Below are 15422 nucleotides of genomic sequence, written 5' to 3'. Positions count from 1 at the left end.
CAGCTCTATTATACAAGCCAGTGGATCGAGTGACTCGCAGCACACTTGTCCTGCATGTGAGTATCTGAAAGGGTACTTTTCAAACTTTAGGCCCCTTTCCTGTTTCCTTCACTCTTAAATTTTCCATGGAGATGCAGGATTGCAAAAATAAACCTGTCATGCTGCCTAAGAGCCTATTATTCCCTTTATAGCAAGGGGAGGGAGTCCATAGATAGGGCCCTGCTACCTCTTCAGTGGTGTTACAAAGAACTGCAGAGTATTATCCTCTTCCTCTAGAGAAAAAGTGTGTCTCTAATCAGTAAGAAGCAACTGGAGTGCCTTATCCTAGAGCTCTAGTTAGGGGCCCTCAGACCCTTCTGCTTTCCAGTGCTGCTCATGGTTCTGTTGTTTCTGCTTCTGGTGTCAGGACTTGCTCAAGCACACTCCAGTGAGCCACCCTGATCATCCACTCCTGCAGGATGCTCTGCGGATCTCGCAGAACTTCCTCTCCAGCATCAATGAAGAGATCACTCCTCGTCGACAGTCCATGACTGTAAAGAAGGGGGAGGTGAGTCTTCCTGCTCTCATTATTTTCTCAGTTTCTAAATACCGGTTGTGCCTTTTCTGCAGAGTAGGCTATGAAGTTAAAGCTATTAATTCATTTGTTGCTAAGATACAGTTTATGCCGTGTCCTTTTTCTGTATAGGATGTGGTAGAGCTCTTCTCTGTTTTCTGTTCAGAAAACATTTTGGAAACCTAGAGGAAAGTATGATGATTAGAGTTTTGTCCTTAGCATTGTTATAATAATTCATCATACATAATTTCTATGATGTGCTAAGTAGATTTGTATTTTTCGTGCAAACTGAAACCAAACAGGAGGCCTGGGAGGAGAAAGAAGGAAACATCAGATATCATAAAAGATTACGAAAAGCTTTTTTCTAGAATCTTTTTTCTTGCCATAAAACTATTTTTTGCATCCTCATTTCTGAAGAATATTGTAAATGGGACTAGGAAGCAAAATAAATAGAATGGGTTGGGAACGCTGAGAGAGATGTTTGACTCCTAAGGGTGCAATATAGCTGTTTTTAGCTCTGTTAAGGGCTGGACTACACCCAGAAAGTCTAAGATGTGCCGTTCCTTTTCCTGCATGCAATATTGTGAAATAAGGGCACCGTGCTACACCACAGTAAAGTCCTGCATGCCTCCGTGGGCTTGATGCATCTGCCTTGTGATTTCGTTAGAAAGCAATTCAGTGCTTGCTGGTGAGGAAAGGCCAGGACTGACAGAAATATTAAGAGAGAAGGATGTAGGAAATTGGACAAAAGAGATGTGCAGCTCAGATAGTATACGTGCAAGAGGAATTGTGGCAGCATGCCAGAGACACTGGCTTGTCAAAAGTGACCCAAATTGCCCCGTACAAAAACATCTTTTACAAAGCTCCAGAGATTGCTAAGATACCATGAACCTTCACGATGCATTCCCAAATCCTGTCAGCTAAACATGCTTGCTTTTAGCTATTAAACTGATTTTCAGCTGACAAAGGTTTGCTAGAAGCTGCAGTACTGGGAATTTGGTGCACTTTGTCCCGCAAGTCTTGCTCATTGTCTCATTTTGTCGACAGAGGAAGTCTGCAGCTGAGAAGAGGAGGGGCTGAGCGATTGGGGGCTGAAGCTCAGACATCAGTCACCAGGGTCTCAGTGATAGTAGATGGCCCCATTAAAGCGGATGCTGATTGACTCATAGCAGAAATCGCAGACTAGAATGCTCCCTCACAGGGGAGGGCCCATTTTGTGTTCTCTGATTGTCTGTCAGCATCTCAATGAGGGATGCAGGCTTTGAAGAGTGTCATGCAGAATCCTAATAAGGTGCCAGAGCCCAGGGAGAGGGGTAGGCTCTGGACAAGGATCCTGATGATCTGTTTTTGGAGTGGTGTATTTGCTAGGTCTTAGAAAGCAAGAAGGGGGTGCTTGTCTGGATTGGCATGGCAGGCCTGTTCATGTTCTCACTGATCCTGCAGTGAATCCACATTTGATGTGGGGAGGGGAGGAGGGGGACATATCCAAAGGAGAGGGCTATGAGCATGCTGGAGGGGGCTGGGAACCTGTTGTGATCTCCCTCAGCGCACACGGCTTGTATTGGGCACAGGGAAGAAAAGGACTTGCTTCTGATGCTTCCCTCCACTCTGGGAGTCTGGTGGTGTATATTTCCTTCACTGATTTGGCACCAATATCCCACTTTTTCCAAAGTGGTAGTGCCTCAGTTGACACCACTCTGTGTCTAGAGAGTACGGATGTTCACTCTCTGCATGGTAATTCAGAGGCACAAGTCTACTCCCAGCTACTCTGTGTGAATTAGTGATGGCCGCTCCTTCCTACAAGCTACTCAGCTTGGGGTCATAGCTGGGTTTTGTTTATGCCTGTGAGCCTTCCCTTTTCTATTTATCCTTTCCTCCCACTTGCCTTGCTTGTTCTTCCCCTAGGGTGACAGGACAGTGTGCAGTTTGCATCTCCTAATTGACTGCTCTCAATGCATAATGCATTTCTTATTTGAATGAATCACAAACTTGCTTTGATGGCTTTTTTCATTATTTGTCTTCCTCCCATTGAAATTTCCTTGGTGGAAAGGAAGGAGGGGGAACAGCCCTTTCCCCTCATGCATTGCTTAGGTGCTGATCTCGGTTATCTTTTTTCCCCAGTCCTTGCCTTTTATGTGGAGTATTTTTTCCCCTTTGAGTGTGTCAAGGGGGAGGAGTCAAATCTCTTTCACCAGCCTCTTGCTCTAGCTCTTTTTTTCAGAATTGCTTTGAACTGGGGAAAGAAGCTCCCTAGTGACAGGCTGCTAAGGAGAGGAGTGCAGGTCAGGAGGGAGTCCGGGCTCATCAGCACAGTATTCCTTCCTTTTGCGAAAGGTGATTCCCTGCTCCAGGACTCTGGAGTCTGACCTGCCAGCTGTCTTCCTGCATGATGTCAGGTCTCCTTCCTGCACGCCAACCCCCTGGTTCTGCTTGGCTCAGAAGGCTTTTTTCTAATTCTAGACTTATGTATATAAAGTGAAAGTTTTCTGTGATGGGTGAACCTGTTTTAATTTGCTGGGTCAAATGAGTATTTCAGGTAATGCAAGGAGGTGGGAACAAGTCATTCACCAGAGGGACAGAAAGGGCTACATCAGGGAAGGCAATATTGGTGGGTTAAGCCTATGAACCTAGTTTGGTCCTTGCTGTTGGCCAGGCTGACTATAGCTGGTCTGCTCTGCTTTGTGGTTTGCTGAGGGCTGCAGTAAAAGGAAGCAGGAGAGCCTCATCCCCAGTCTTTCATGACTGCTCCCCGAAGGAGGCAGGAGAGCACCAGCTCCAGCCTTTCTTGACTGCTGCTCATCTAATGCTCTTTGCAGAATGTTGTTTGAGGGCAGTTCAGGCCAGTCTGAGTGGTGGTGGCTACCACTGTGCCTTGCCCCTAGCTGTGCAGTCCCACCCTCTCTGAAGTGTTCACACTGCTATTGTGTGATCCCACAGTGGCATGGAGGAATGCAGCTGCCTAAAAGCGAAGCCTTTTTGAGTTTTGGGTCACTCCACTGGCTGCGTGGCTTGATGTCTGATCTCATCAGCACCAGGCCAGACACAAGAGGGCTGACAGGCAGTTCCTTCTGGGATCAAGCCCACTAGATGACATGTTGGATAAGTTTGTGCTACTGTGCACCTTTTCCCTTGCCCTGGGAAGAGAAGAGTCTGCTTGGCAAAATTCTCTTTCTCTTTTTTCTCTTTTTTCTCTTTTCCCTTGCCCTAGGAGGGAAGAGTCTGCTTGGCAAAATTCTCTTTCTCTTTTTTCTCTTTTCCCTTACCCCAGGAGGGAAGAGTCTGCTTGGCAAAATTCTCTGCCACGTTTGTAAACATGATTTTAAACTGCGGTCAAGGGACTGAGTATCATTGCCTTAGGCTCCCATTTGACTTGGTAGAGACCAAGTGTGCTAGGGAAGGGAAAGGACAAAGGACATTTACAAGGGAGGAGAAGTCCAAATTAAAGCTTTTGAAAAGCTGGGAGATAGACTTAGACACAGTCAGCCATGCACAGCTTGAGGCCTGGTGCCTACTGCTTCTGGAGGCCTTGGGCAGATGTTGACAGTAGAGCACTGAAAAACTATCTTGGATGCTTCGAGCTCTGTCTTACAGCTGGAGTCAGAGAGCTCCTGGTGACAAGAGCTTTGGAAATAAAAAGGAAAGACTATAAAAACGCTCCAACAATAGGCAGTTTAGCTCCCTAGACAGAGCATCCCTGTATTCTGCAATGCTGGTCTTGCAACACACATATGTGCACGCACACACAAGGAATCATTTTCTGCCTACGCCCTGCAGAAAGCCAAACCACCTCTTCCTCACTGACATATGCCAATACCCATCTCCTGCTTTTACCCTCCTCCTCCTGCATCACACATGTTCCAGTCCTTCCTGGGGCTCTCACCCACGCATGCTGCAGGCCTCTGCTGTCACCACATCGGATGAGCTCTTTCCTCGGCACACAAGTGAGGAGATGGCCTTTTGTGCAGCTGTGGTTCTGGATGAGTAGATTTTTAAATTCCACTTTTTGTAACGTGTCTCAGACAAGCTGATCTTCTGCCACGCTTCCTGGAGTTAAACAGTGCGTGACAGCAGCAGGATATGCAAACAGCACACATACACTGTAGGATGAATAGATGAGCATACAGGTAGTCGTGAGGTTGGGAGCAGAGGAGGGGGAGATGCTCACTGACAGCGAGAAGAGGAGGATAGTGATAGGCAATCCAAGCACTGGAAAATGTACAGGGAGAGCTCTTTTGTCCAGAGCACTGGTGGGTGGGAGAAGAAGCAGGTGAAAACACACCAAGGAAAGCGGCATCTAGAAAGGAGTCTTGAAACTTACTCTGCACCTGTACAGGTTTGCAAGAGCCACTGAAGGTAACAAGTCAGAGGTTAAAGATACTACCAATTCATTCCATCATGATACAAAATAGGAAGTTTTCCCCTGGGCCTTCTGTAACAACTTTTCATAGCTATAGCTCTGCTGTGCTGAACACCTGACAGTCTTGGGGCTATCATTGAAAAAGAGGGTGTCACTGCCACTCTGATCCTAAGATTGTATTTTCTTGGATGCTTATGTGATGTTTCTGTAGTCTGTACATCATTTCAGGGGATTTTAGGAAACATTTAGTGCCTTTGGTAATTTTAGCAAACAAAGTAACTTTGGAAACAACACACACAGGCCATTGTATGTCACGTGCAGCAGGATCACCCAGCCAAAAGTCCTCATGTTTCAGGAGATCCTGTTTAACAGGAGATCACCAAAGGAATAGCTATTACTGGCCTTGTGGGGGAGGAGCTGACCAAAGTGGGCTTTGATTCATAAACTGCTAGAAAAGGTCTGTGGAACCGAGTTGGCCTGGGAATCTGTCCGACACGAGTCCTGTCTGAGGGGCTACTGGCTCCCCCAGGGTGGGGTAGGATGGCCTGACTCATGTCAGGAGGTCCGGGAAGGTGCCCTGCGCTCCCTTACTGTGGTGTTTGGCAGGGATTTGGTAAGCCAGTTGGGAAATCCTTTTATTGTTTCCCTCTGACCTGCTGACCCCTCCCAGCAAGATGAATCATTGCAGTGAAAGATGTGACCCTTGCTGGAAGCACTCCTCCTCTGCTCTACTGGTGCCAAGCAGCCTGAGGCATGCCTGGTGTGCCCAGCCCTAATGAAATCCCTGTTTTCAGAGAGAAGCTGATAGTTAAATCTAATATCAAGCTCCACACCCCTATGAGGAGAGATTTCCTGACTTGATTCACAAATGTTTTCTCCTGTCCTCTCCAGATACTTGGTTGTTTTTGTGGCAGTTTATCCCTGCTGCCTGTGGAAGGGAGACCTCCCCGAAGAGCTCATGAGTGAGAAGTTAGGAAGGATGCAAGGTCTGGGAAGCTCAGTGCTTTGCTCTGAGTGGCTGACTGGAATACATGCCTTTCACCTTTTTACGTCTGTTCCAGTCAAGCTTACGAAATACAACCTTGTCTTCTTCCTACCCAGTTCTCTTTCTGGGAGGTCATGCTGCCAGAGTCTTTGCTGCCTCGTGGTAGCTCTATGTCTCATGTCAGTTAAGGTGTTTTGTACAGGTGTATTTTTACCAGGAGTGCTAGCCAAAATAAACTCAGTGCAAATGAGTGGCACTTCAGTCTCATGTGGGAAGTATGGAGGCTGTTGAACTACACTCCGGTTTTGGTATCGTATGGCTGAACTTTCTGCTTATGTTTTGGTGAGATGCGGGGTGGGGACCATGGCTGCTTGGATGGTGAAGGCCAAGGGGTGTGCAGCAGCAGGGCAGGTGCAGCTTCAGAAGGCAGGAGAAGAGGTGTCCTGGCTGGAGCAGACTGGCCATGTGGGATCTGTAAGCCTTGCTGCAGGGAACACTGATGGGCTTTTTTCTTACTTAGTGGAGGCCTGACATACAGATTTCCGGTCCCTAGTGCCTCTGTATGGGCTGCCTCTTCCCTTGACACCCTTGTCTTCAAAATGCTGTGGTTTGCTGGCATACTACCAAAACTAAGGAGCTGATCTAGGACTGAGCAGTAGTCCTTCGCAGTTCTCCAGAAGCTCTCACAGGCCTATGCCCTCCATTACTTGTGCAGAAACACATTGCTGACCTTTGTTGTTGACCTGTCTCTCACCAGAGACATCCTCCCAGGATGCAGTGCTGAATCTCTGCTCTGGACTACCCTCCCATATTTTTCAGCTAGGAACTCTTGGCAGAGGGGGCAGAAAGCCTGGTCAGGACCATGCCATGTCCCTGCCAGGTAAGGAAGGGTCAGTGCCACATCTTAAGAGTTGGGCTAGATGATCCTTGAGGTCCCTTCCAACCCAGTAATCTATGATTCGGTGATCTGTGATCTTGGGTAGCAAAGATCATTGAGCTGCAAGAACATCTTCACACCTACGAACAATGAACAGAGGTTGAGCTGGCAGCAAGCAGCTATTCTCATTGCCCTGGAGGAGGTGAGCTGATTCGCAGCATAATTAATGTGCATCAGGTCTCGAAACCTGGCATCAGGGTTTTGACTTGCTCAGAAAATATCTTTCCCTGCTTCGTTATTGCTCCCAAATGAAACTCTCTGCAGCTGTGGAGAGTGTTTTTGCTACTGACAATATATGTCCTCTTTTCTACTTATCTATTTTCTAAGCTCTGTGTTTCTGGTTTCCTACCTGTGGTTTGCTTGCCAAGCAGGAGGGGGAGGCGTGCACAAGTGCGCATCAGCAGCAGAGACATAAATGCAGGCAGGCGTTCTCTCCAAAACCACTGAGGAGAAGCTAGGAGGATCATGCCCACCTAAAAATAAACATTAACATATGTACAGGCCTTTCTGAGCCTGAATCGCTGCTGGATACCAGATCTCCACGGACTCCTGCTCAGAGACAGTGCAACAGTTGACTAGGGAGCAGCCTTGCTTCCTGGCACTGTGGGAGAGGTGCAGCTTTTGCTGCTGCTCACAGATTTCCAGGATCTTTGTGTAACGGAAAGCTGCACCAAGACGAGGTGCTGATGCTGCTACATGTGCTTTAGCAGCTAGCTGTGGTGCCAGTGCAGCTGCAGACAGGAAAGTTCAGACTCTTAGTCCATGTCTGGAAGTTCAGGGAGCTGTAGGACAGTGTGGAAACAAAAAATATGTCTGCAAGGGCAGACATATGTCTTCCTTGCCGTGATGCCTGCTGGGCTCAGGACTGATGTGGTTTGTTTTCAGTTTGGAGAGCCAAGATGGGAAGAATGGTAGGCGGAAGGAGAGGCAGTGTGGGGCTTTACACTCCCACACCCTGCGCAGTGAGTGTGTTCAGGGCTTGTTAACTCACGCAGCAAACAAAACCCATGGGGCATAACCTGAAAAAACGAGGCATCAGTTCTGGTTTGGATGTCCTGACCTTGCTCAGGTTAATGGCTTTGCTGTGCATTCTGCTGCATAGCTGAGCACAGCTGCCTCTTGGAAACGGACAGGTTTTGTGTACGCACTCCCCAGCATGGGGATCACAGAGATACTGCAAGTCTACAGTGAGTCGTGCTGACAAATCTGGAACCTGGGCCTGGAAAAGGCTGACAGGGAGCAGCAGGGGAGGTGTTGGTAGCGCTGGGCAGTGTTAGCAGATAGCTCCTATTCCCAGCCAAGGTGCTGTCTAGGCATACATGGTGCATGCTTGTTGGTGTCAGGGAAGCAGCCTCTTCGCTGGAATAGCAAGGAAATAGCACAGGTCAGGAAAAAGTACCTCAGCCTACCTGTGTGGAGAACCTGATGGTTGTTGCTTGTGCTGGCTGTGAAGAAAGGCAGTACTGACAGTTGCACATACTGGTGGGAATAGTTTGCCCAAAGTTGAATACTCCTGATTTCTGTTGGCAAATCAGTGGGAGGTATCTATTCCAGATGTGCATTCGGAGTCCTATTCATCCTGACATCAGAGCAGAAGGCCTGAGCATAGAGCAGGGCTGGAAACTCCTGCCTTGGTCACTGGTAGCAGCACACAGCCGCCTGTCTCAGTGCCAGTGCTCCATCCAGCTTTTTGTCTTTCAGCTATGGAGTCCCCGCAAGGGAATTAGAAAAGCGATGCTTCTGCCTACCAACACGTGCCTCTTACTTAGGGGCTTGTAAAGCTCCCTGGAACTAGAAATGGGAATAAAAGCAGCTTCTTCACATCATCTAGGTTTGGGGAATGTTTCTGTGGTATATAAAAGAGATTTAAATCGGCATGAAGCAGGGACATATCCCGATGGTCCTATTTAAACACAGGCTGGTAAAAGACTACTGAGAAGTTTGCTAGATACACATTTTGTTCAAGAATTATTCCTTAACAGCACTTGTAATAAGGAAGCAGCAACAAACTACTGTTGTGAATGGGGAGTTGGAGATACTGGCTCCTCTTTCTCCCTGGTGCAGTAGCGAAACTGAATTTAGTGGCTGGGTAAGCAGCTCCTGAGAAAAGTGGTGTTTGCTGCTCTCTGCTGGTTTCTGAGGGGATGATGTGCTGTCAGTGACACTGGCTCTGGGTACAAAGAAGCTGAGCTACGACTCAGTAATTTCCACTTGGGCTCAGGAACTCAGAATTCTGACCCAGAAACAGATATTAAAGGAGATGTATGGCCATTGCTGCCCCTGGGAGAGAGGACAACAGCAGAGAGCAGAGCTTACAGCAAGCAACGTTTTATAGCCTTTTATCTTTTTGTTTTTATTAGACCAATTTTCTGAATTTTCTGAGTCATGTCAAGGAACAGGTTCCCCACTGTCAAATCTGGGGCTCATATTGCACTAACTGAAACATTTTTTTCTGTTTTTTTCACCAGCACCGTCAGCTGCTGAAGGACAGTTTCATGGTGGAGCTGGTTGAGGGGGCTCGCAAGCTACGTCATGTCTTTCTTTTTACTGATCTGTTCCTGTGTGCCAAGCTCAAGAAGCAGATTGGAGGGTGAGGTTTTTGTTCTGGACTACTGGTTCAGTAGAACCCTATGTTTAGCCAGCAATTTTAGTTGAATATGAGTGGAGGATGTGCTGTAGCTGCTGGTATTCTGGGCAAATGCTGTTCATTTTTCTGCTTCCCTCTTCTTTTAATAGGTGACATTTTTCACTTTCTTTTTTTACTAAGGTTGTTAATTTTGGCTTTGCAGCCAGTTAACAACGGTTTTGAAGAAAAATGGAAAATGTACAATAAACGGACTATGTGTCAATGCCAAAGCACAGCTATACAAGTAGTTTTACTGTCATTTTTACAGAAGAGAGGGGAGGAACCTTTAGCAACAAACTTGCCTCAAATGCCTTGTCTTCATTTGGTAGGTGTTCTGCTTGGGGAGACCCCCCTCATCTTCTCACCCTCCTTAAGCAAAAAGTTTTCCCTGTCCCTTTTGAAGCACAGCTTGTGAGGAATGAACCTTCAGAAGAGTGGGACATTCCCAGGAGTGGACAGTATAGGTGGAGAGGGAATAAATCACATGAAACATTTAAAAAGTGAACTGGTTATCCTGGTGAAGTCACTGGAGAATGGCAGTTACAAGCTGTAGTTTCTTTCTTCTGGTCGGATTACACAGAAGTTTATACTTGTTGGCTCACCTGCCCCACCTGGCCCTCCTGGATCAGGCAAGAGAGACCTGGGTATGGCTCATAGGTAGCAGCCAGGTCAGAGGCCTGGTGTGACGTTTGAACTTTGCCTCTCCAGAAGCTTCTTGCAGGATTGAAAGGGTTTGCAAAAGATTGCTGTGGTTTGTTAGGATGAAGAGAATTAAACAGCAAAACAAGTTGCCTTGTTATGTGCTGTGCTGGCTAGTGGCTCTTCTAGGCTTTTTTGAGGGAAAGCAGCCCTTTACCAGGCGTTTTCCACAGGGGAGTCACGGTGAAGTTGTGCCCGTTTCTGTATCTTACGCACCATAGCAGGGAAGAGCTTGTGGGAATTGGGAGTGGGTGTTGCCAAACATGAATAATAGCAAAAAGTTTGCACTTTCTGTCTTTCAGAAAAAGCCAGCAATACGACTGCAAATGGTACATCCCGCTCACTGACCTTAGTTTCCAAATGGTGGATGAGGCGGAGGCAGTGCCCAATATCCCACTGGTACCTGATGAGGAACTGGATGCCATGAAGATCAAGATATCCCAGATCAAGAATGACATCCAGCGTGAAAAGGTAAAAGGGGTTGAGCACTCCATGCCAAGTACAGGCTCAGTGTCTCTGCTGAGATGAGGTGCTGATAGAAGCAGCTTTCCCAGAGCTGCACAGCTTGGGAATTCGTGCTAAAACAGACTGTTCAGCAGAGGCTTGTGGTGCAGCTGTGTTATCAGTGATATTCACGTGATCTGCAGCCCATCGTTGCTTATTCTAATGCACACCCTTGGTGATGGTGTTCTGTGAGGAGGCAGAAACAAAGACCTTGTAGTTGTACCCAGTAGCTCCTCTGCTCACGTGGAACTGCCAGTGACTGCCGTCCCCGAGCACCCATGTGGACTGCGAGGCTCCTGTGCTGTGCACATGAGAGGGACTGGAAGCATGGCATGCCAATTTCTGGCTGTTAAAGTATGATTCTGATGGTGGTTTTGATCAGAAGTCATGTACTTCTGAATTTTTGCAGGCTTTTGAAGCTTTTTCTGACTTCATCAGTGTCAAAACACTAGCAAATATGTGGAGAACAATTATGCTGACTGGGCAGTCTGACACAGATACGCTGTCTCTGGCCCAGGCTTCTCTTTGCTTGCAAGACATATTTTCTCAGAGGTGTTAGACTCCAAACCTTCGTGGAACCCAAAAGAGAATTAAGAGTGTGAAAACTAAAAGCTTGGTGGTGTGTAGAACAAGATATGAATAACATTGCCTGTATTGTGAGAGGACTATCCCCCGCACTTCCAAAGAACATGCTTCTGCCTCTCTGACCTGTCTGGCTTCCTGGGAAACGTGAGATATCAGGAGGAACGCCATGTGGAAGTCTCCTACTCACAAGGCACAGGTGTCTAAGATATGTGCTTCCATGCATGAGTGCCAAGCAACATACACGATTAGGTTTTGGATTGTGTTTTATCTGAGAAAAATCTTGTGTTTAGCTGGTCTGTGTTGAAAATGGATCTTGGTGGGTGGTGAGTGGGAGAGAATTTCGGCAAAAGAGTTCTGGGCAGCTTCTACAGAAGTTCCTTATAGTCTGCTTAGTTAAGGATGCTTGTTGAGGACCTGGCAGTGCTATGGCTGCCTGGTGACCTGATGCTGTCACAGTCTCTGGAACAGAAAGTACAGGTATAGCTCGGTGACCACACACCTCTGTACCTTCATCCGAGGCAGCTGGAAATGGGGAGCAGAGACAAGTCTGAGTGTAGAGACGCTGCAGGTAATATCTTCCTGCGCAGCTGGGAGCCCTGCAGATCCAGCTGACAGCGTTTCTCTTGCCTGGGGCTATTTGGCTACTCACAGAGGGAAGGGGCTGCAGATCTTAAAATGTCTGTCAGTGTAAATGCAGGCAGACGTTGGAGAATGATGTGTGTCCTCTATTTCACTCTCTCTCACACGCTTCAGAGAGCCAATAAAGGCAGCAAGGTCATCGAGAGGTTGAAAAAGAAGCTGTCAGAGCAGGAATCCCTCTTGCTGCTGATGTCTCCCAACATGGCCTTCCGGGTGCACAATCGCAATGGCAAGGTGAGTGGCTCTCCTGATCTGCCTCAGTGTACAAAACAGAGGTCGAGCAGGGGGAGGGGGAAGTGTGTTTGTGTACGCTGTTGTACAAGGAAGTCTTCATGCCCTTAACTGTCTGGCCAGAAAGCACCTTCCAAGCATCACACAGCTGTCTCTTGCTACACCAAAGGTTACAACAGCATCTTGTAAGGTTACGACTAATTTGTAGGCAACGTTGGCATTTAAAAAAATAACATCAGAAATTAATCTCCTACCTCAGCAGCTGGCCTGGCAGACCAATAGGGATGGCTCTCTTCACCTAAGATAAAGCTCTTGCAGCAGCTGCCTTCTAGGCTCCCCTTCGAGTTCAAGGCGTAGCGCTCTCAGGGCTGCAGGCTGCACTTGGCACCAGGAGTGCTGAATGGTTTGAATAATCTCCTGTAGTGCTGTGAGATGCTTGATGTGCCAGAGGTATCTCCTGCCCTGGCAGTGTTGTAAACCTGTCACCATGGCCTTGCGACACACGTTGCAAAGGATTGTCACAAGATCCTGTTACTACTCAGTGAAAATCCACAAGCTGGTCACCGCGTCCTCAGCTTGCGTTGGTGTTGAGGTCTGTGCTGGAGGCTTTTGGGTTTCCTGGTGGAACTGTTGTGAGGAGTAGCACAGAGCTGCTGTGGGACCTCATGCTGCCAGGGACGCAGCTGCTGTTTGCAGGGTGAAGCTCTGTGAAAGCTCTGACTGCAGGAATCTGTGTCGGTACCGCTGGCACATCGCTGAGAAGGGACGGCATGTTGCCAGAGTCCTGCCTCTCACTGACAAAGCTGTGATGTAGGGCAACTGGCAGGAGAACTAGGACGTTATATCTAACAGTCTCCCCTGGAGGAGGGTGGGAGGCGGGCAGGCCTGCTCTCAGTGGTTGGTCAGACTAACGCATACCCCATTTTCTTCTGTTTTCCTGGCTAGAGTTACACGTTCCTCATTTCATCAGACTATGAAAGGGCGGAGTGGAGGGAGAACATCCGGGAGCAGCAGAAGAAATGTAAGCCTACCTCAGCTGGGCACTGGTAAAAATTCCGTGAGCTTATTAGAAAGCAGGAGTCCAGAGGATGAGGCGTGGGGCAGGCTTCCCTACAAAAAGTCATGTGCGTTGAAATTCACAGCACAACATGGATGCCTTCTGTCTCTGCACATCTAAGACTGACTGGGAGACTTACGCTTGCAGCAACATGTAGAGAATGTGTAGGGAGAGCACTTAGTGTGTGGAGAGATTCTCCCATTTATTCTCAAGATCAGAGCTCTGTGCAGTCCAGGTAGAGAGAGCAACTGCACGTTTTACCTGGCTTCAGTCCAAAGAAACTTACTTTTTGGCATGGGTGGTTTTTGGCTTTGCAAGAAAATAAGAGCTCCCTTCTTGAGACTTTGTACTCCAAAGAGTGACTAGAGATGCCCACAGTAGAGCTGGGCTGCACCAGCAGCACGGACCTGAGCACCACAGTACTGCTGCTGGCGTTCCCAGGGGAGCAGCTGTCCCATGTAGGCCCAAAATGAGGGAACATGCATCCAGCCTTTGCTCTTGAGTTTTAATTTCTCCCTCTCTGAATCTCCTTGGCAGGCTTTAAAAGCTTCTCACTCACTTCAGTGGAGCTCCAGATGCTAACAAACTCCTGTGTGAAGCTTCAGACAGTCCACAACATTCCCCTCACTATCAATAAGGAAGGTGAGACCTTTGCTTTATACTTTCACGTGGTACAGCTCGGTGAAAACCGACCTCTGTCTGCTTTTGTGCAGTGCTCCTAGAACTGCTCTTATTGTTTCTTTTGCTACAGCCTTCAACCTGCTGATGAGTTACAAACTGAGGGTTCCTCTTAAACAAAAGCTGAGACCATACATACCCAACCTGTGTGTAGTTTAGTTGAAGTAGATGACAGTGTACAAAAAGAGAGCAGCAGGAGCAATGTCATCCCAACATTACTTGCTGCAACAATAAAAACAAGATTCAAATTATATGGCTACATCTAAATTAGTAAAGTATTCCTGGACATCTTCTAGTGTATGTTAATTGACTGTTAAATGGTCTTTATTTGCAGCCATCATAGAATCATCGAATGGTTCGGGTTAGAAGGGACCTTAAAGACAATCTAGTTCCAACCCCCTGCCATGGGCAGGACGCCTTCCACTAGACAGGTTCTACAGCTGATCCACACCTGCTTCCTCATGCCAAGGACTGGAGTCCTAGCCTGGGACAACTTTGAGCTACGCCTAGCAATCTTTTGGAAGAACTTGGCCAAAATTGTGTCAGAGACCATCCTAAATTAGTGTAATCTGCTAGTATAAACATAGCCTCTATATTTTATTTTTTCTCCTTTGAATTGCTTCCATGCTTTTTTGCTGACCCTAGAGATGTCATTGTAAAAGCCACACATTGCCAGAAGGCGTTACAGGTGAAACTGAACCTGGAACAGTCTCCTCTTTTGCTGAAACGGCCAGGCTACATGCTCCCACCATCCTTTTTAGTTACCCTCTGCTCATTAACCTGTGTAATACACATCTCATCACTCCGTCTGTCATTCTTGACTCCTCTGTAAATGTAACAAAATTCCTTGGGTCTTTTGTACAGATGATGAATCCCCAGGTCTCTATGGATTCCTGAATGTCATCGTCCACTCCGCTACAGGATTCAAGCAAAGTTCAAGTGAGTTGTAGTTCTGTAATATATAGAGGTGTTGTGAGGGGTTAGGTAATTCAGGTGCTGTGGATAATTCAGCTGGGTGTGGACTGGTTTAGGATTACAGCAGCTGGGATAATGGTGAGGAGAAGAGGTGGTCTGGGGAACTAGAAGTAAAATTGGGGCATTGGTGTAAGTTTAGGAGAATGCCAATTTTTAATGCTACCGTTAATTCTCAGAAAGATCAGGATCAAAGATCAGGCATGGACCATTATTTTTTAGGCCTACTCTGCTGATAATTCTTTTAAGCAGTGTTTGCTAATTACCCAACAGTTTTAGATACAAGTCAGCCCTTATCCTGAACTCTTTCAATGGTATTTTGTTTTGCAATGAAAGAACGGGAAGCACTCTCTGACATCCAGAATTTTTGGGATAAGAAAGAGGTGTTAAAATTCAGGGGAGTGATTTGACAGAAGGATCAAAAAAGGTGGAAAAAATAGGGTGAAGATGACACCTGTAGAAATAAAGGTTTCGCAGCCATCAGTGAGGATAACCTGGACAAAGCTGCAGAGTTTCCCTTGCCGTGTAGCTGGGGATCCTGGTCGTATCCAGGCTGCAGTGTGCGGTCTTGGGAGGAAAGAGAGAACTGCATGTTCGTG

The 15422-nt window shown here is 47.2% G+C and overlaps 1 protein-coding gene across 1 annotated transcript in view; it reads left to right on the top strand.

The window, feature by feature from the left end:
* The window catches only part of LOC104273641 (breakpoint cluster region protein), a gene marked incomplete at its 5' end in the record, with an annotated part of 36355 nt that overhangs the window by 7256 nt on the left and 13677 nt on the right, over nt 1–15422 (top strand). The window contains 8 exons of the mRNA XM_009869034.1: nt 4–56; nt 407–547; nt 9301–9422; nt 10460–10628; nt 12000–12119; nt 13062–13137; nt 13711–13815; nt 14716–14790. Of these exons, the coding sequence (XP_009867336.1) occupies nt 4–56; nt 407–547; nt 9301–9422; nt 10460–10628; nt 12000–12119; nt 13062–13137; nt 13711–13815; nt 14716–14790 (861 nt within the window). The remainder of the gene's footprint in view (nt 1–3; nt 57–406; nt 548–9300; nt 9423–10459; nt 10629–11999; nt 12120–13061; nt 13138–13710; nt 13816–14715; nt 14791–15422) is intronic.

This window comes from Apaloderma vittatum, unplaced genomic scaffold (genome assembly GCF_000703405.1).
Source record: "Apaloderma vittatum isolate BGI_N311 unplaced genomic scaffold, ASM70340v1 scaffold1335, whole genome shotgun sequence".
Taxonomy (NCBI): Eukaryota; Metazoa; Chordata; class Aves; order Trogoniformes; family Trogonidae; genus Apaloderma; species Apaloderma vittatum.
This window is presented reverse-complemented; position numbering and strand designations above follow the sequence as displayed.